The 16,918-nt window shown below is 27.2% G+C and overlaps 6 protein-coding genes across 6 annotated transcripts, besides 2 other annotated features; 3 read left to right on the top strand and 3 right to left on the bottom strand.

Annotated features, from left to right (window-relative positions):
• Positions 1–98: 98 nt before the first annotated feature.
• EHI_193340 (mutS family protein) lies at positions 99–2,903 on the top strand (the record flags this gene model as incomplete). Its single annotated transcript, XM_646859.1, has 1 exon — positions 99–2,903. One exon carries the CDS (start codon positions 99–101, stop codon positions 2,901–2,903), a length of 2,805 nt encoding a protein of 934 aa, XP_651951.1.
• An 83-nt stretch (positions 2,904–2,986) lies between these two features.
• EHI_193330 (60S ribosomal protein L23, putative) lies at positions 2,987–3,409 on the bottom strand (the record flags this gene model as incomplete). Its single annotated transcript, XM_646860.1, has 1 exon — positions 2,987–3,409. One exon carries the CDS (start codon positions 3,407–3,409, stop codon positions 2,987–2,989), a length of 423 nt encoding a protein of 140 aa, XP_651952.1.
• A 214-nt stretch (positions 3,410–3,623) lies between these two features.
• On the bottom strand, positions 3,624–4,766 carry EHI_193320 (uncharacterized protein; the record flags this gene model as incomplete). The annotated part of the gene is made up of 1 exon (XM_646861.1): positions 3,624–4,766. One exon carries the CDS (start codon positions 4,764–4,766, stop codon positions 3,624–3,626), a length of 1,143 nt encoding a protein of 380 aa, XP_651953.1.
• A 153-nt stretch (positions 4,767–4,919) lies between these two features.
• EHI_193310 (transporter, major facilitator family) lies at positions 4,920–6,479 on the bottom strand (the record flags this gene model as incomplete). Its single annotated transcript, XM_646862.1, has 1 exon — positions 4,920–6,479. The coding sequence occupies one exon, from the start codon at positions 6,477–6,479 to the stop codon at positions 4,920–4,922; it is 1,560 nt and encodes a 519-aa protein (XP_651954.1).
• Positions 6,480–6,729: 250 nt separating this feature from the next.
• Positions 6,730–7,568, top strand: EHI_193300 (phosphoribulokinase/uridine kinase family protein; the record flags this gene model as incomplete). Its single annotated transcript, XM_646863.2, has 1 exon — positions 6,730–7,568. The coding sequence occupies one exon, from the start codon at positions 6,730–6,732 to the stop codon at positions 7,510–7,512; it is 783 nt and encodes a 260-aa protein (XP_651955.1). The 3' UTR covers positions 7,513–7,568.
• A 417-nt stretch (positions 7,569–7,985) lies between these two features.
• EHI_193290 (uncharacterized protein) lies at positions 7,986–10,934 on the top strand (the record flags this gene model as incomplete). Its single annotated transcript, XM_646864.1, has 1 exon — positions 7,986–10,934. One exon carries the CDS (start codon positions 7,986–7,988, stop codon positions 10,932–10,934), a length of 2,949 nt encoding a protein of 982 aa, XP_651956.1.
• An 87-nt stretch (positions 10,935–11,021) lies between these two features.
• Positions 11,022–11,587: a repeat region.
• Positions 11,588–11,751: 164 nt separating this feature from the next.
• Positions 11,752–16,472: a repeat region.
• Between the last annotated feature and the right edge of the window lie 446 nt (positions 16,473–16,918).

The raw sequence follows: 16,918 nt of genomic DNA, 5'->3' as shown, positions 1-16,918 counted from the left end.
TTTTCTTAACTTTTAAAAGTTTAAAGTGTGAAAATGATATTGAGGGTTATAAAAAATTCAATTAAAAATAAAAGAAAAAAATCTTAAAATATAAAGTGATGAGTATCCAATCTAAATTAAAGTTTAAAGATGGAATGTTCAATACAACTAAACGAGAAGAATTACATAAACAAATAGAAACAGAAATTGGAAATGAGAGATACTCCTTTCTAATTAATATCAAAGATAAAAATCAGAAAAGTATTGGAGAACAAGGATATGATCCATCTACATTATTTATTCCTGCAAGTTGTTTGATGAAAATGACACCATTTGAAAAACAGTATTGGAACATAAAGAAAGATAATTATGATGTTGTAATTTTCTTTGCTAAAGGAAAGTTTTATGAATTATATGAAAATGATGCTGATATCGGTAACAAAGAATTAGGACTTAAAATTACTAACAGAGTTAATATGAGAATGGCTGGTGTACCAAAAGCATCATTCAATACATATGCATCAAAATTACTGGAATTAGGATATAAAATAGGTTGTGTAGATGAAAAAGAAACTTCAGAAGAATCAAAGAAAAGAGGAGCAACTGTAATTGTCAATGGCAAAAGAGAACCAAACATTGTTCGTAGAGAGTTGACAAGAATATATACTGTTTCTACTGCAACAGAACCAGAGTTATGTTCTGATACTAGTGATATGTTTTGTATGGCTATTATATCAAATGGATGTAATGTTGGAGTGTGTTATGGTGACGTTTCTGTAGGTAGAATATTCTTAGGATACTTAGAAGATACAGAATTACATAATAGTCTTCATACTTTATTACATAGAGTACATCCAAAAGAAATATTATTATTAAATAGTATTTCAGATGACATTGCTCATATCTGTAAAAATCTTAAATTTGCAGAAATAACATATGTAAAAGAGCCTGAAGATATCAATGGAGTATTGCCATTATTTGCTGACAGAGGAAGAGTACCTAAAGTTGTTGAGAAATATAGTACTAATGATCAAGTAATGACTGCTTTTACTGTTCTTTATAATTATTTTACTACTTTATTAGTCCCAAAGACAACAATAATTAATGGAACTTTTGGAGAATATACAACACTGTCTCAAGACTATCTTATTGTTGATGCACAGAGTATTGTTAATTTAGCTTTATTTGCTAGTAAAGGAAAAGAAGTAGAAGGTACACTTCTTCATTTTGTAGACAATTGTTTTACAGCATTTGGTAAACGAATGTTACGAGAAAGATTTTTATTAAAACCATTAATGGATGTTAATAAGATTCTTCATCGACAAGAAGTAGTTGAATTCTTTTTAGAAAATAATGATTTGATTGATCAAATAGGAACATTTTTAAGAGTGATACCTGACCTAGAACGATTATTAAGTCAATGTACATCATCAACAATAACTGAGTCTAATTTTATTCGTATGATATCAGGATTTGAGACATGTCAAAAATTAATGAATGAATTAAAGACTATAGTAAAAGATATGCCAGAGGTACTTCAAACAATTGTTTTAGATAAAAACAATTTAGGATATCCTAACCTTGAAGAATTTATTTCTAAGTTAGAAAGTATATATGATTTTACAAGTGCAAAAGAAGAACATGCCATTACCTTCTTTAATGGATATAATGAAGAAATAGATCATGCTTTTGAAAGAAGAAATGAATTAGAAAATGAATTTGCTAAAGAATTAGTTTCAATTAAAAAAATCTTTGGAGAAGCAAAGTATGTAAATATTGGAGGTGATGATCATTTAATTGCATTACCAATTAAACAATATGAATCTTATCTAAAAAAACATGCTAAATTACCTAGTGGATATACTGAAGCCAATAAAATCAAAAGTGAAGCAAGACTCATGAGTTCTAAAGTTAGTAGTATCCAAACAGAGTATGATTTAAATGAAAAACAAATTAATGACTCTCATCATACTTTATTTAATCAATTAATCAATGAAGTGTCAAGTACTTTAGTATTGCCAAGAGCAATTACTAATATTGGATTGATTGACTGTTTTGTTTCAATGGCTCGCTGTTCTCAATCAATGGAAACATCATGTCTTCCTTCTTTCATTAAAAATGGAATGATTTATTCATATAGAAAAGATCCTGAACCAACATCCATTACAACTCCATACTTTAATGCAAAACAATTAAAACATCCATATTTAACTGTATCAACTAAAACAAGTGCTATCCCCTCTAATATTATTCTTGGTGGTACTGACCCTCAAACTATTATTTTAACTGGACCAAATATGGGAGGTAAATCTACACTATTAAGAACAGTCTGTCTTGCTGTTATTATGGCTCAAATGGGTATGAGATGTACTGGTGAAGAAATTACCATGTCAGTTGTTGATCATATCTTCACTCGTATTGGAGCTTCCGACGATATTTTACATGGAATGAGTACTTTTATGGTAGAGTTAGATGAAACAGCCCAAATGTTACATGATGCCACACAAAATTCGTTAGTTGTATTAGACGAACTAGGAAGAGGCACATCCACTCATGATGGGTTAGCTATTGCTCATGCAGTAGTTGAATATACAGTCTCAAAAATTAAGCCATTAATGATTGTTTCAACACATTACCATCAATTATGTGAAGAATTTGAAGAACGTGGAGATGTTAAATTAAGTCATATGGGATGTACAATTCAAAACAATCAAATAATTTTTTTGTACACATTATTAGATGGGGCATGTCCAAAATCTTATGGTATGAAAGTAGCTGAAATGGCAGGACTTCCAACTAAAATAGTTCATCGAGCAGAAAATATCGCAACATGGTTTGAATTATATTCATGGTGGAAAGACAATGAAGATGCCCAAACATTTACAAAGATAGTTTGTACAAACAAACGAATATTTGAACAATAAATTGATTGTTTTAAATTAATATCATATAAATTTACTTTTAAAAGAAAAAAATCATTTAACAAGAAGTTAATTCATTCCATTTTTTAGACAATGGTTGGAGCATTAGAAGAAATTTTTGGCCATAAATCAGCTGATTCTTTTGAAACTGGTCCAGTAATAGCTGAACCTTTCATTTCTCCTTTCATGTTAACAATAACAGCAGCATTATCTTCAAAGTATAAGGTAACACCGTCCTTTCTTCTCCAAGTTCTTCTTTGTCTGATAATAACAGCAGTATGCATCTTCTTTCTGTATTCTGGTTTACCCTTCTTACAAGTAGCAACGACCATATCACCACATCCAGCTCTTGGGAGTCTATTTAATCTTCCATGGAATCCCTTAACGGAAATGATTGTGAGAGTCTTAGCACCAGTGTTATCAGCACAATTAACGGTTGAAGCATTATTCAAACCACAAGTGACTCTGAATTTATTTCCTTGTCTTCCTCCAGCTCCTCTCTTTGGCATTGTAAGAACTATTGTTTTTTACGATAGGGTTGTAAAAAATTTTCTTTTTTCTTTTATAGCTTTTTTTACTAATTTGATGCTTCTTTTTATTTCTTTTAATATTTTTTATTATAATTATTATTATAATAAACTATATTTATAACTAAAAAGAAATATTGAAAAATATAACAAAAAACAATACGAAAATGTTTTAAAAATGATATTATACTGTTCATTAAACTTTCATGTCGCTTGGGATTTCCAGTTCTAATTGGTTAAGGGTAGTTTTAGTAAATAATCCATCATTTAAAACTAATACACACAAAGTGGAATGGTCCATTTTCCCATAAAGGGGTTGATTATTTGGTGTCTTAGATTTAGTTTTTGAAGCTTCAATTTTAAGAATACGTTGGTCTTGTGTTTTGTCAACAACATAGTCATAAACGTTTTGACATAATTGAACTAAAGATGGCTCAAGATACAACGTAATCAAATTTTGATATAATTCTTGTTTTCGTTTTTCTATTTGAATGGAATTATCATCTGACCATTCCTCACCTGGAAGACCACAATCTTTTGGATTATCATTAAACATCCGAATATCAAAATTATCACAAATGCCATCAGTCATAATTATGATAGAAGTTCCTGGTTGAACAAATTGTACTCCACATCGATAGTTATCTAACTCAGGATATTCTCCTTCAACAGGTCCTAATCTTCCTCCAGTTGTCTTTACATCAACACGTGTAGCATATCCTTCTACTAATTCTTCACACCTTTCATTTGTTCGATGAATTAACAACCCTCTGCAATCTCCAATATTAACATAACATACAGCAAAAGTAGTTGAATCAACTCGTAATACTACTACTCCTTGGAAAGTTGTTAATCCAGCATCCATAGGACTATCTTCTGTGAGTAATATATTTTCTTGAACATATGCCATAGCATCATTAATAATTCTGACAGCTTTGTCAACAGTCTTTTCTTTTGGTACTTCAAACGTTATATACTCACTAAACTTTTCACATGCAATACGAGCTGATTTTGCTGGTCTAGAACCCATACCACAGCCATCTGCAATAGACATAATAGCCATATTTTTATATACATCTATCATAGTACAGTCAGCAATTGGTTTACCAAATTTAGCACCATTCATTACTGGATAAGTACTGAAACATACATTAGCATAATATTTACTATAATGAATAAAATATTCTTCAGGTGTTTTTTCTTCAGACGGAGAAATATTATGAAAAAGTAAATTGCTTGTGTCTGGTGTAATAAACTTCTCTTCATAACTTTCCTCTTTTTGTTTTTCAAAAGCAGTTTTAAAAAGTTTAGAGAGAGTTTTATCTACATGGAAAACCATTTTAAATAAAGAAATTTAAAGATTATTCTAATATTATTTTCTATTTTTTTTTTTCTTTTCTGTTAAATCAAACTTTTACAGTTCATTTTTAACAATAAATTTATTTTCATTCTATTCATATAGTTTATGTGACAATTATTTTGGAAGATTAAATTATAATTCTATAGGATTGTCTTGAATTGTATAACCATTAGATGAGACAGAATATTCTTCTTCTTCTTCTTGGGTTTTTGATTGTTCATATGGGGATAATAGTTGAGGAGGTAGACTATTTTGATCTTCATTCAATTCAATATCTGTTTCTTTAGAATATGGTGCACGTTTACCTGAAACATATTCTTTATGATGGTTTTTAACTAAACACATAAAGAAGAAAGCAATAATAAGAAGAATAAATACAGGAATTTGTGCAATACGATATGCATAATTGTATTTATACTTATTAGTAGAAAAAGCATGTGCACAAAGTTGTTTTACTATTGTTGAGAAGATTAATGGGAATACCATTCCACCAGCTCTTGCAGCAATACGTGTAACAGCAGAAAATTGTGCTAATTGTTGAACAGGAGCAAGTTCCATTACTAATTGACGAGAGGCAGTATAAACGACACTAAATGCTGGACCAATGAATATTATTGTTGGGATAATAATCCATTGAGAAAGTATTTTAGTACTTGAAACTTTCATTCCAGTAAGAACAAGACATCCCATTCCAAAGAATAATAAGATTAACATTAATTGTAATGCTCTTTTTGGTCCAAATTTATGTAAGAAAAATGCCCATGGAACACCACAAAGTAATGCAGTTACATTTAAAGCTAAAAATACAATGTCTGTTGCAGTTTTCTTCATTCCACACATTGTTGTTAATAAAACAACAAATAACCCATTTACAACACTTAATGCAGACAATGTACAACACCATGAAATAAACATAAATATACAATCCCTACTTTTAAAATAATTTTTAAATGAATCAATCAAATCTAATCCAATAACTTTTAATGTTTCTATAACAGAACGCTTAGCTGGTGGAGTACTTTTTTCTATACTGAAAACATATGGTAAGAAGACATATCCACCAAGGAAAAAGTTAAATAGAATCAATTGTCTTAATGGTCCAAAGTCAGGTTCTGCATGTGTAATTTGTAATTGATTAACATTTGAGTAATTTCCCCAAACAAGAGAACAACAAAATGAAACACCAATAGCAAGAATTGCACCAGTGAAAGAAACTGCACCTCCAACACTTTGTGCTAATGTTCTATTTTTTTGATCCATAATATATGGAATTTGACAATCATAGAACAAACGTACTAACTCAAAAGATGTTCTTGCAATACAAAACAATATACAAAGTAACCAAAAATGATAATAAAAGATACCAGCAATCAAAAAACATGTATAATATGTAATTGCACAAATTACTACAGCACCTTTACGAAATGAATAATAATCACTAAGACCTCCTACAAAAGGAGAAGCAACCATAGCAATACAATTAGCAACAGCATTACAAACAGTTGTCATTTGAACACCAGTTGAATTTTCATAACCTGCATATATAGATAATAATTGTAATGATGGACCAACAGTTACATTAACAATACAGTTATAAAAATGATAACTAATTTCAAAGAAATACCATAATATAACATTCCAAACATTAGTTGATTGTGCTTCAATATTTTTTGTTATATCTTGTTCTTTCATGATAATAAAGATTCTAAGATTATTTCTTTTTTAAAATATTGTTATTTGATGGATTTAAAATTTTATCAAAATGTTATAAATAACTAATATTTTTTTACCATTCAATCAATTTATCATATATTGAACTTTTAAATAAGAAGAAGAAATTATTATTCTTTTTTAGAAAAATTTCATTCTTAATACATCAAAAATGATCTATATAAAAATAAAAACCCTTAGGTTTTTATTTTGTAACTTTATCCTTTTACTTATGAATAGTACTGTAAGATATCATTTCTATAATAATCCAACTGTACTTATTGCTGTTGCTGGTGGAACTGCTTCAGGGAAAACAACATTCTGTCAAGAAATTGCAAATACATTAAAAGGAGAGAAATTTGTAGTTATTTCACAAGATTCATTTTATAGACCATTAACAAAAGAAGAACATGATAATGTTGCTGAATATAATTTTGATTCACCAAGTTCATTTGATTGGGACTTAATAATTGATACATTAAAAAAAATAAAGGCAAAGAAAAATGTATCATTACCAGTATATGACTATGTTACTCATTCAAGAAAACCAGATTGGGTTCCAGTTGAAACTGGAGATGTTGTAATATTTGAAGGATTATATACATTTTATCAAATGAAAGAATATGAAAATTATTTTGATATGTTTGATTTAAAAATATTTATTGAATCAGATAATGATACTAGACTTGCAAGAAGAATTTTAAGAGATATTAATTATCGTGGAAGAACACTTGATTCTGTATTATTTCAATATAAAAAATTTGTTAAACCTGCATATGATAAATGGGTTTATCCACAACGTAAAAGAGCTGACATTATTGTTCCATGGGGAGAAATCGAAAAGGCACAAACACCAGGAGTATTATCACAAATGCCAGCATTAAAGATGGTTTCTCAATATATTGAACAATTTTTCACACAAGGACCATATAAAAAGATTTCAAGTATGAATAATTTTGAAATTAGTGCTGACTTAGAATGTCCAAAGGGAAGTCTTTCTGATGTAGACAATTAAAAAAAGTGAAATTTTATTTTATTAGACTGATTGTTATAAAATTGATTTTATTTTAAATCTAATTTGATTCTGGATTGTTGAGTTGGTTAATTTTACAATGGACAAAATAAGAACTGTTTAACCAAAAACACTTTCTTTTTACTTATTGAAAAAGTAATTATAAATTACGTGGAACCACAAAAGCAGAAAAAAGAAACAAAAAGAAGGAAGAAGGCAAGGTGGTTTATAAGAGGAAGAAAAACACAAGAAAACAGAAAAAGAAGTAACGTCCTTTCAAAAGCCATTTAATATCTAAGAGAAAAAAACAAAACAGTAAAAGAATAAAGAAGATAAATAATTACAAAAAGTTTATTAAAACAGTTTTTAAAAAGGCAGAAAATGGGAATTGGTAAAAAAGAAAAAAAAAACAAAAAGAATTTTTTACTTTAGGAAATAATGAAATGAACTGAATAATCGATAATCTATTGTTTATCATGAGACATAGTGAAACACCTCGAAATGCTATCATTATCGCTCCATTTGACCGTTCAAATAAAACAAAAACTGCAACCCCATCTGTTTCACCTGATAATACATTAAGAGAACGAGTGAGTTGTGATGTAAGAAGAGTTAATCAGACGGCATTAAATGTTATTTCAATTACATTTCTGAAGTGTGAATTACAAATAGACATCTCATCAATATTTTCTCCAGGAGTTGTTGGAATGTATTTTTTTAATGTTCAGTATGATACACATACTAGTGCTATTCAAAAAAGATATTCACAATTTTATTTCCTTGACAATTATCTCCATATGAAATACCCTAAGATTAAATTACCTTCTTTACCTCCAAAAGAAATTCTTCATTCTGGTTCTCATCCAGATGTTATTCATAAAAGATCAAAAGAATTATCTAATTATTTAGAAAATGTTGTTAAATTACCTAATATTTTAAATGATATGGTTGTTATTGAATGGTTTACACAACCTCCTGATCATCATTTAATTAGCTTTTCTAAACAAAAAAAAGCAGGGTATGTATTTAAAGAAAGTTCTGTCTTCAAGCGATGGAAGAAAAGGTATTGTGTATTAGCTTCTAATGTTATTGCTCTATTTGAAAATGCTAAAGATTTATTAGTATATGAAGATCCTATTGATGTGTATTGTTTAAAAGGTTGTAATGTTAAACCAGTATTAGATAAGGGACCAAATGTAATGACAATATCTCGTAATAATTTGACTCTCTGTTGCTTATATGTTGAAAATGATGATGATTTTCTTGGATGGTTAAGTTCTATTCAAGACACTACGTTAATAAGAAGTAAGATTTCTGATCAACCTATAAGAACAAAATTAAAAATAACTAACCACTCAACAAAACCAAGAACGCGTCCAATGTCTCCTTTAACACTTGCTTCAACAACAATGAAACGAGCAACTGAAACAAAAAGATTTTCTAGAATATATGATAATGATGCATCAAATACTTATAAAAATATTATTACTATGATTTATGAACGATTTAGAAATGAAATGAATGAAATCTTTCCATATTTCTTAGTTGATTGTAAAGAAATCAAACCAGAACATTTTAGTTTCTTTGAAGAGTTAAGGTCATTACAATTAAATGATTTTCTAGAAGGAAAGAAAGTAGAAGATATGTTTCAAAAATTATTAGTAATAAGTAAAGAATATACTACATCTGCTAGTGTTCAAAGAATTACTTGGGTGTATATTAATATTCATAAATTATATAAGCTTTATTGTTTTGAAGGACATACTGCTATTCAACAATTACAAGAAAAACAAACAATTCCAAGACTTATTCCTACTTCAGCTATTGACTCATCTAAATTACTTGTATGTAGATTATGTGAACATCAATACAAACTTTCTCAATTTTGTGATCACACTAGGCTTTGTGAAGTTATTACCCGTGGATATCTCAAAGAAACTACTTGTTTACAAAGAATAGAAATGGTAATGAATTATTTAAGAGAATCTTATCAATGCCAAATGGTTAAAGATACTTTTAAATATACCCAATTAACAGAGTTAGTTCCAAACTTTAAAACACCATTAAGTATAGATAAATTACAAAAAATTATTGAGGCAATAAGGACATTATGTGTTGATGTTACTGATATTCCATTATTAACATTTGCTCGTGCTATTGGAGATTTACTAACATCATACCAAAATTTACTTAAAGAGTATGCTGAAAGCAAAGGATCAAAGAATTTATGGAGTTTTATTTCTGTTTTATCAAGTAAAGGTAATAAACAAGAATTACTTCAACTTTCAACAGGAACAGCGGTTAGTGTAACTGATTTTGATATCATCAAGAAGTTTAGTGCAGGTGCATATAGTCGAATTTATCTTGTAAAAAAGAAATCTACAGGAGATGTTTATGCTATGAAAGTAATGAAGAAAGACGATATGATTCGTAAAAATGTAGTTGATTCTGTTTTAGTTGAAAAGAACTTCCTTTCAAAAGCACATAACATCAGTGTAGTTAAATTATATTATGCTTTTCAAGATGATATCAATTTATATCTTGTTATGGAATATTGTCCAGGTGGAGATCTTGCAACATTATTAGAACATATTGGAAGTTTTAATGAGTATGTTGCCCATGTTTATTCTGCAGAAATATTACTTTCTTTACATTATATTCATGCATTAGGATGTGTACATAAAGATATTAAACCAGATAACATATTAATTAATCGTAACGGGCATCTTGTATTAACTGATTTTGGATTATCTTCATATGGATTGGTTTCTCAAGAAACTGCTGGTAAGACAGGGATTTTCTGTACTCCAGATTATGCAGCACCTGAAATTTTAATATCTAACTCATATTCATTTGCAAGTGATTACTTTGCTTTGGGTTGTATGCTTTATGAATTTGTTGTTGGATATCCTCCTTTTAATGCTTCAACACCTGAAGCAATCTTTATGAAAATTCAACAAGGGGTGTATGAATGGCCAGAAGATGTTGATGTAAGTGATGACTGTAAAGATTTAGTTTCAAAGTTGTTATGCCCTGAACCAGAAAAAAGACCTGTTTTCAAACAAATTGAAAATCATCCGTTCTTTTCAGATATTCATTGGGATACATTATTTGATGAGAGTAGAGAAGATATATTTGTTCCTCAATTAGATGGTGACAATGATACAGGGTACTTTGAAGATGAAAGAGGAATGAAACAAAGTCACATGAAAAAAGATGACCTTATTGGAAAGCCATTTAATAAAGATGAAGAAAAAACTAAACGAAACAAAAAAAATGAAGTTTTAATTAAAAGAAAAGAATCTCCTATACCTGATGGTGGAGAGTTTGGTAATTTTGATGTAAGGAATATTGATAATTTGATTGAAGAAAACAGAAAGTCATATGCAAAAGAATTTGCTCGGTTTGAAATGGAAGATTTGTAATTTACAATTTTAGTTTTTGTTATTTAAAACCATTTTTACAATAATAATAAAAAATTTGTTTTTTTTAATTCTAATTTATTTATTTTAATAAAAATTTGGTAACAAAGTGTTAAATAGAATTTTCATCTATTCTTCAATGCTCAACAGAGATTAATCACACCTTTGAGCTTATTTTTAAAAAGAATAATTTTTTTTATTTAACATATCATTTAGGTTATTGCAGGAGTATGAGAAATACACTTTTTTGCTTTATTTCTTCTTATTAAAGTCAAACTTCTTATCTTATTCATTCACTTTAAGGTTTTGTTTGATTTCTGCCTTAGTTTTAAAGAATTTCATTTCCTCTTTTTTTATTTATTTTATGAATAGTAGAGCATTTCATTACTATTATATTATTATGTCTACTTCCTTTTAATATTCGTTCATAATTTATCAAATCATTTTACTTGGTTATTATATATTTCTTTATTTCTTTATCGTTATTTATCATTTCTTATATTAGAACATGTAATATTCTACAGTAAGAAATTCATACACTCTTTGAAACATTACATAATACGTTTCTTACTTAAAAGTCATAACAAAATAATAACTGAAAGAGTAGAAGTTTGAATTGTATCCGTGCTTGTGTAGTATTTCAGAAGTACTATCTTAGTTACAATAAAAGAATGGAATATGAAAATATACAAATAAGATATATTAAAATATAATGTAATATTTAATTCATTTGATATTCATATTCAAACATAAATAAACAAGGAATAAAATTAATATTGAAAAATAATACAAATGAATGAAGTAATACAAAAAGAAAGAATAATAAGCAATTACTTAAGTGTTAATAGAACTAGCTTCTATTGTTCCTGCATCTGTGGAGACTAATCCAATCTCCGATTCTTCTTCTAGTAGCTCTACAAGTATGTTTGGTTGTGATTGAAGCAGTATTCCATCACATCCTTCATGTTCTTTATTATATGGTTTTTAATTTCTTTAATGATATTAATCTCATTTTTTATTTCTTTAATTAATTTAATACTTTATTTATTATTCCATTAATTGAGATTACTACTGGAATTATTTTGTCATCTTTTATTTTTTCTATTTTCATTAGAATATTCTTTAATTCATAGTACATGTTTCTTTTCTTCAAATACACTCAATTAATATTGTAATCAGCCACAATAGTCATATCAAATATTAGACTAGTTTTATTCTTTTTATTTAATGCATATATATGGTATTTTGTGATATTATCAATCACTTTTTGCATTATTTGTTTGTTCATTATCATAATAATGTCTTTATATTGGAACATTGTTTCATAAAGAGATTTTTATATTGGTTATTTCATTTATATTTTCTTAATAATCGATATGATAATGCATATATTGTCATGTTTTTCTATTTGTGATTTTTTATGACAAATACAATATAGTAGAATGTGTTTTACTGTAGCTATCTTGTCTTTACAAAGTGGGCAGTATTTCAATCTTTCATTTTTCATTATTTTTGATTTTCTATACCCACAAAATATTGCACCATCTTGCATTTTAGTTAATTGTAAAAATGAATTCTTTTTAATAATGATAAACTTCAATAATTTATCTATAGTAGTTTTATCTACTTATTTTGACTCAAATAATCTTCTAAAATGTTCACTTATTTGATGATACTTCCATTTTTTGATGTATTTATCAATAATTTTTTTATTTCTACCACTACTTCTTTTTCTTTTTTCTTTTCTATCCCTTCATTTATTATTTCTTCTATTTTTGTTTCTGGGATTTTATGAATTATTGTTTTTAATTCTATTCCATGTTCATTTCTTACTGTACCATCTATCTAATATGTTATTTCTTATTTCACTTTCTCTGGTACAGTAGTACATTACTGTTCTAACTAATTCAATAACATATTCGTCCCTTATATTTATTAATCCTTCACCCATTTCTTCTAGAGGGACATACAACCTATCTTTGGAGTTTCACCAATGTATTTTGCCTTTCTTAAATATTTTCTTATCTCCAAATCCATTTTGTCTAAGTTACTTTCCAATTTACAACTTATGCTGAATATCTGAATACAGAAATTAATTCAGTGTTTATTCTTGTAATATATCTTCTATTACTACTTTCATCAGTGTTTATTTCTACTATTTTCTGAATCATTTTTTCTTTGATGGTTTTACAATTGAAGGTGTCATCAATTTCGTCGGACTGCCATATTCCTAAATATTTATACAAGTCCTCACCTTCAATGACTGGGATGTTTTGCATTCAATTTGGTATTTCCTTAATGTTTTTTAATACCAATCCTGATTTTTTCTCATTCATTTCCATCCCTATTCCACTTATTATTTCTTTAATTTCATAGTGGATTATTCACATTTCTTCACTATTTTCTGTGATTATTCTCAAATCATCAATATATAATGTGTGATTTGATTTTGGGAATTTCTCTTCGATGATTTGAGAAATTACATTCATCTGAATGATGAAGAGTAGATTTGATAAGGAATCACCTTGTAAAATTCTTCTATTTAATTTAATACTACCTAGGTATTCATTATATTTATAACCTATGAGTATCTTCCATCTATTCAGCATACTTTCTATTATGTTTATGATGAAACCATCTAGATTAAAAGATTTTAATGATTCAATTACCCATTCGTGGTTGACAGTGTCATATGCTTTCTTAATGTCATAATATGACTCATCATATTTTGGGTATTTCTATTCTTTCTGCTGATTTAACATATAACTATTAATTATTCCTTCTTTAGCAACAAGAGAATGTAGTTTACATCCCAATTGGTTATTACTGATTTTAAATGATTCACTATTCATGTTAAGTCTTCTGTGAATCTTTTCTTTTAATATGGAGGTAAATACTTTCATAATTACATTTGTACAACTGATAGGACGATAATTAGTGACATCCATATTCCTATCACTTTGTGGATTAATAAAGTTCTTTCACTTACCATGTCTAATGGGATATTTTCATGGAATTTCAACATTCATTGAAGATATTGAGAATGGCTTCTCTTGATGATGACATCCTTTTCAAATAATACCATATATAATGTCTATTCCTGGTGCTTTCCAGTTATTAATTTTCATTATACTTGAATTTAATTCATTTATTGTTATAATGACATTATCATAATTTCTATATCTTTCATTCCACGAGGTTATTTGTTTTATTTTCCAATTCTCTTTATTTAATATCACCTGTGTTTCATATAATGATTTCCATTATTCTAAAGTAATATCGTTATTTGGGTATATTTCATTATTTGTTTCTTCCTTATTCTAATTTTCTTGTTAGAATCAAACATGATTTTATTTGTATTGATTCTGACCCTTTCTTCCTTATTAAATTTAATTCTTTCTTTAATCATTATCATCATATATTTTTAGGTATTTTATTCTTTATATTCATTTGTTTTCAATATTTTCTTCATCATATTCATTTAATTTTATGATGCACTTTATTCTGTACAATTTCCTTTAATATATCTTCTAGCCTATTTATTTTCTTTAGGATTTCTTTTATTTCATCAATTTTATCTCTTATTATTTTATTTTGGAGATAGAGGTGCATAACCATTGAAATATTCTTCATATCATCTTGCAGATCATGCATTCTGCTTCCTGACAATACCCATCTATTATTAATTTCTCTTATTAATCAGTCAGCTTCTTTTCTTTGAAAGTAGTAATTAATGTTTGAACATTTTCTACTTTCATTTCTTTTATTTTATTGATGATAGTGTTAAGATATTCTTCATCAATTTCTGTAGAGTTATTTTTTATTATGATTTTTTATTATTGAATTACACTCTATTCTTCTTTATATTATATCATTTATTTTCACTTTAATGTATTGTTTAGTGCTTTCTTTTATGTGACATTTTAATATATTTAATATATTCTTTTTCATTATTTACATTAATGTTTATCACTTTTATTATACTTTCTATTTGTTCTTTCTTAATTTCTTATATAATTTCTTATTTAACCAATTAATTGCAAAACAATACAACACTTCAATTAAAATTTTATTTCTTTGGTTTGTTGTATTTCTTGTCTGATTATCATCTCTTGTTTTTTTTTTGACAATCAGTGCTTTTCTCTTCGTTTTCAACTACTGTCTTTTTCATAGGAGTATTTTCGTTCATTTTCATCGTCACTGATGATGTTTTCATCAATATTGGTTGTGCATTTATTACAAGTGTCATCATTTTCTTCTTCTCTAGTTCCTTCTGTGAAATAAAATTTTCAATATCATCTTGTTGTTTTGATATGACTTGTTTTTGTGTTTCATTTTCTTTTTGTGTGTTGTCTAATTCTTCTCTTGTTATTTCTGCAATTTCTTGGTTTTTAATTGCAATTTTTTGATATTCAGAGATTTGTTTTTCTTTATCTCTTATTTCCTTCTTCAATTCTTCAGTGTTTTTTTCTATCATTTCAACATTCTTCTCTAATGTATTTGCCTTTTATTCTAGCAGTTTGTTTCTCTTCTTCAGCTTTCCAATTTCTTCCTTCATTTCTTCATTTTCTTTCTTCATTTTCTCTTTATTAGCTTGGATACTTCGGATTTTTTCTTCTTTATTATTTGCTTCAATGATTTTCTTTCCTTTTATCTCATTTATTTTCCCTTGTAATTTAGTGTTTTCTTCCTCTAATTTTTCGTTTTCTTCATTTCATTATAACTTGTTTGAACCTTTTTATTTTGTGTTTTCATTTCTGTAATTTCTTCTTCAAATTCTTTTCTAACGATTTCTTTACTTTTTCCTTGATTTCTTCTGAAATCACTTGTTCTTCTTACTCTCTTTTCATACTGTATTCTTTAACTTTTTCTTTTAATTAATTAATTTGATTTTGAAGTGTAAGTATTTCTTCTTTGTCATTTTCTTCTTCTTTCTTTTCTGTTTCTTCTTGTATTTTCTTTATACTTTCTTTGTTATTTATTATTCTTGCTATTTTACATCTATCATTCATTTCTTTAATTGGGTTTTTGTTTTTAATTTATGCTTCTATAGCCTTAATGTCTTTTTCTTCCCAATCTTTTGTTTTTTCTTTAAACTCTTCTTTCGTTTTTTCAATTATCTTTTTCTTTTTAATTGAATATACTTCTTGAAGAATATCATACCATCTTTTCTTCTTACCTTCATATTTTTTAAGTATTTCTTCATACTCTCCTTTATTCACTACTTTGTTATTCTTTTTATTCTTTTTGTATATCATTTATTGTTAACCATTTATATTTGTTATGGGTGTAATTATTATTGTATTTACCTTGTTTCTTATTTGTTTTTCTTTGTGTTTTTTGACTTCTAAACACTTTTCCTTGGTATATCCTTTACCATTATTATTGTTGTTGTGCCATTTATTGCTATTGACATTTCTTTTTTTATTGTGTGACCTTGGATTTCTATGACCTGTTTGCTTTTCTTTACAAGAGCCAAATGTTTTATACAATAGCCATGGCATTAAAATTTGTTGTATTTCCTGCATTGGAAAAGGATCTCCCCCGAAAATAAAAGAAAAATAAGATAAAACAAAAAGATAAGAAATAATGATAAGGACAAATAACAAAAACAAGAAAAAGCATCAAGGAAAAGAAAAGAATGATATGAAGAATATGAAAAGAAACAATAAAGAGGTAAGAAAATAGAAGAGAATGTCAACAAAATAATAATAAAAAGAAAAGTATAAAGAAATAAATGAACAGAAAGTGTAAAAGAAATAAAAGAATCATAGAAAGAATGACAAAACGATACAAACATGAATTGATAAATATAGCATAGAAATAATTAAAAACAAAGAATATCGAATAAAAGAAGAATATATAAAGAAATAAAATAAATACGATAATACAAAACCAAAGAATGAAAAAAAAAATGAATAATGAAGATAAATCTGATAATAACAATATTGAAAATACAATAAATATAGATAAAGTGTAGTACAAGA

The sequence above is a fragment of the Entamoeba histolytica genome, genomic scaffold (assembly GCF_000208925.1).
Source record: "Entamoeba histolytica HM-1:IMSS scf_1104750519203 genomic scaffold, whole genome shotgun sequence".
Lineage (NCBI taxonomy): Eukaryota > Evosea > Mastigamoebida > Endamoebidae > Entamoeba > Entamoeba histolytica.
This window is presented reverse-complemented; position numbering and strand designations above follow the sequence as displayed.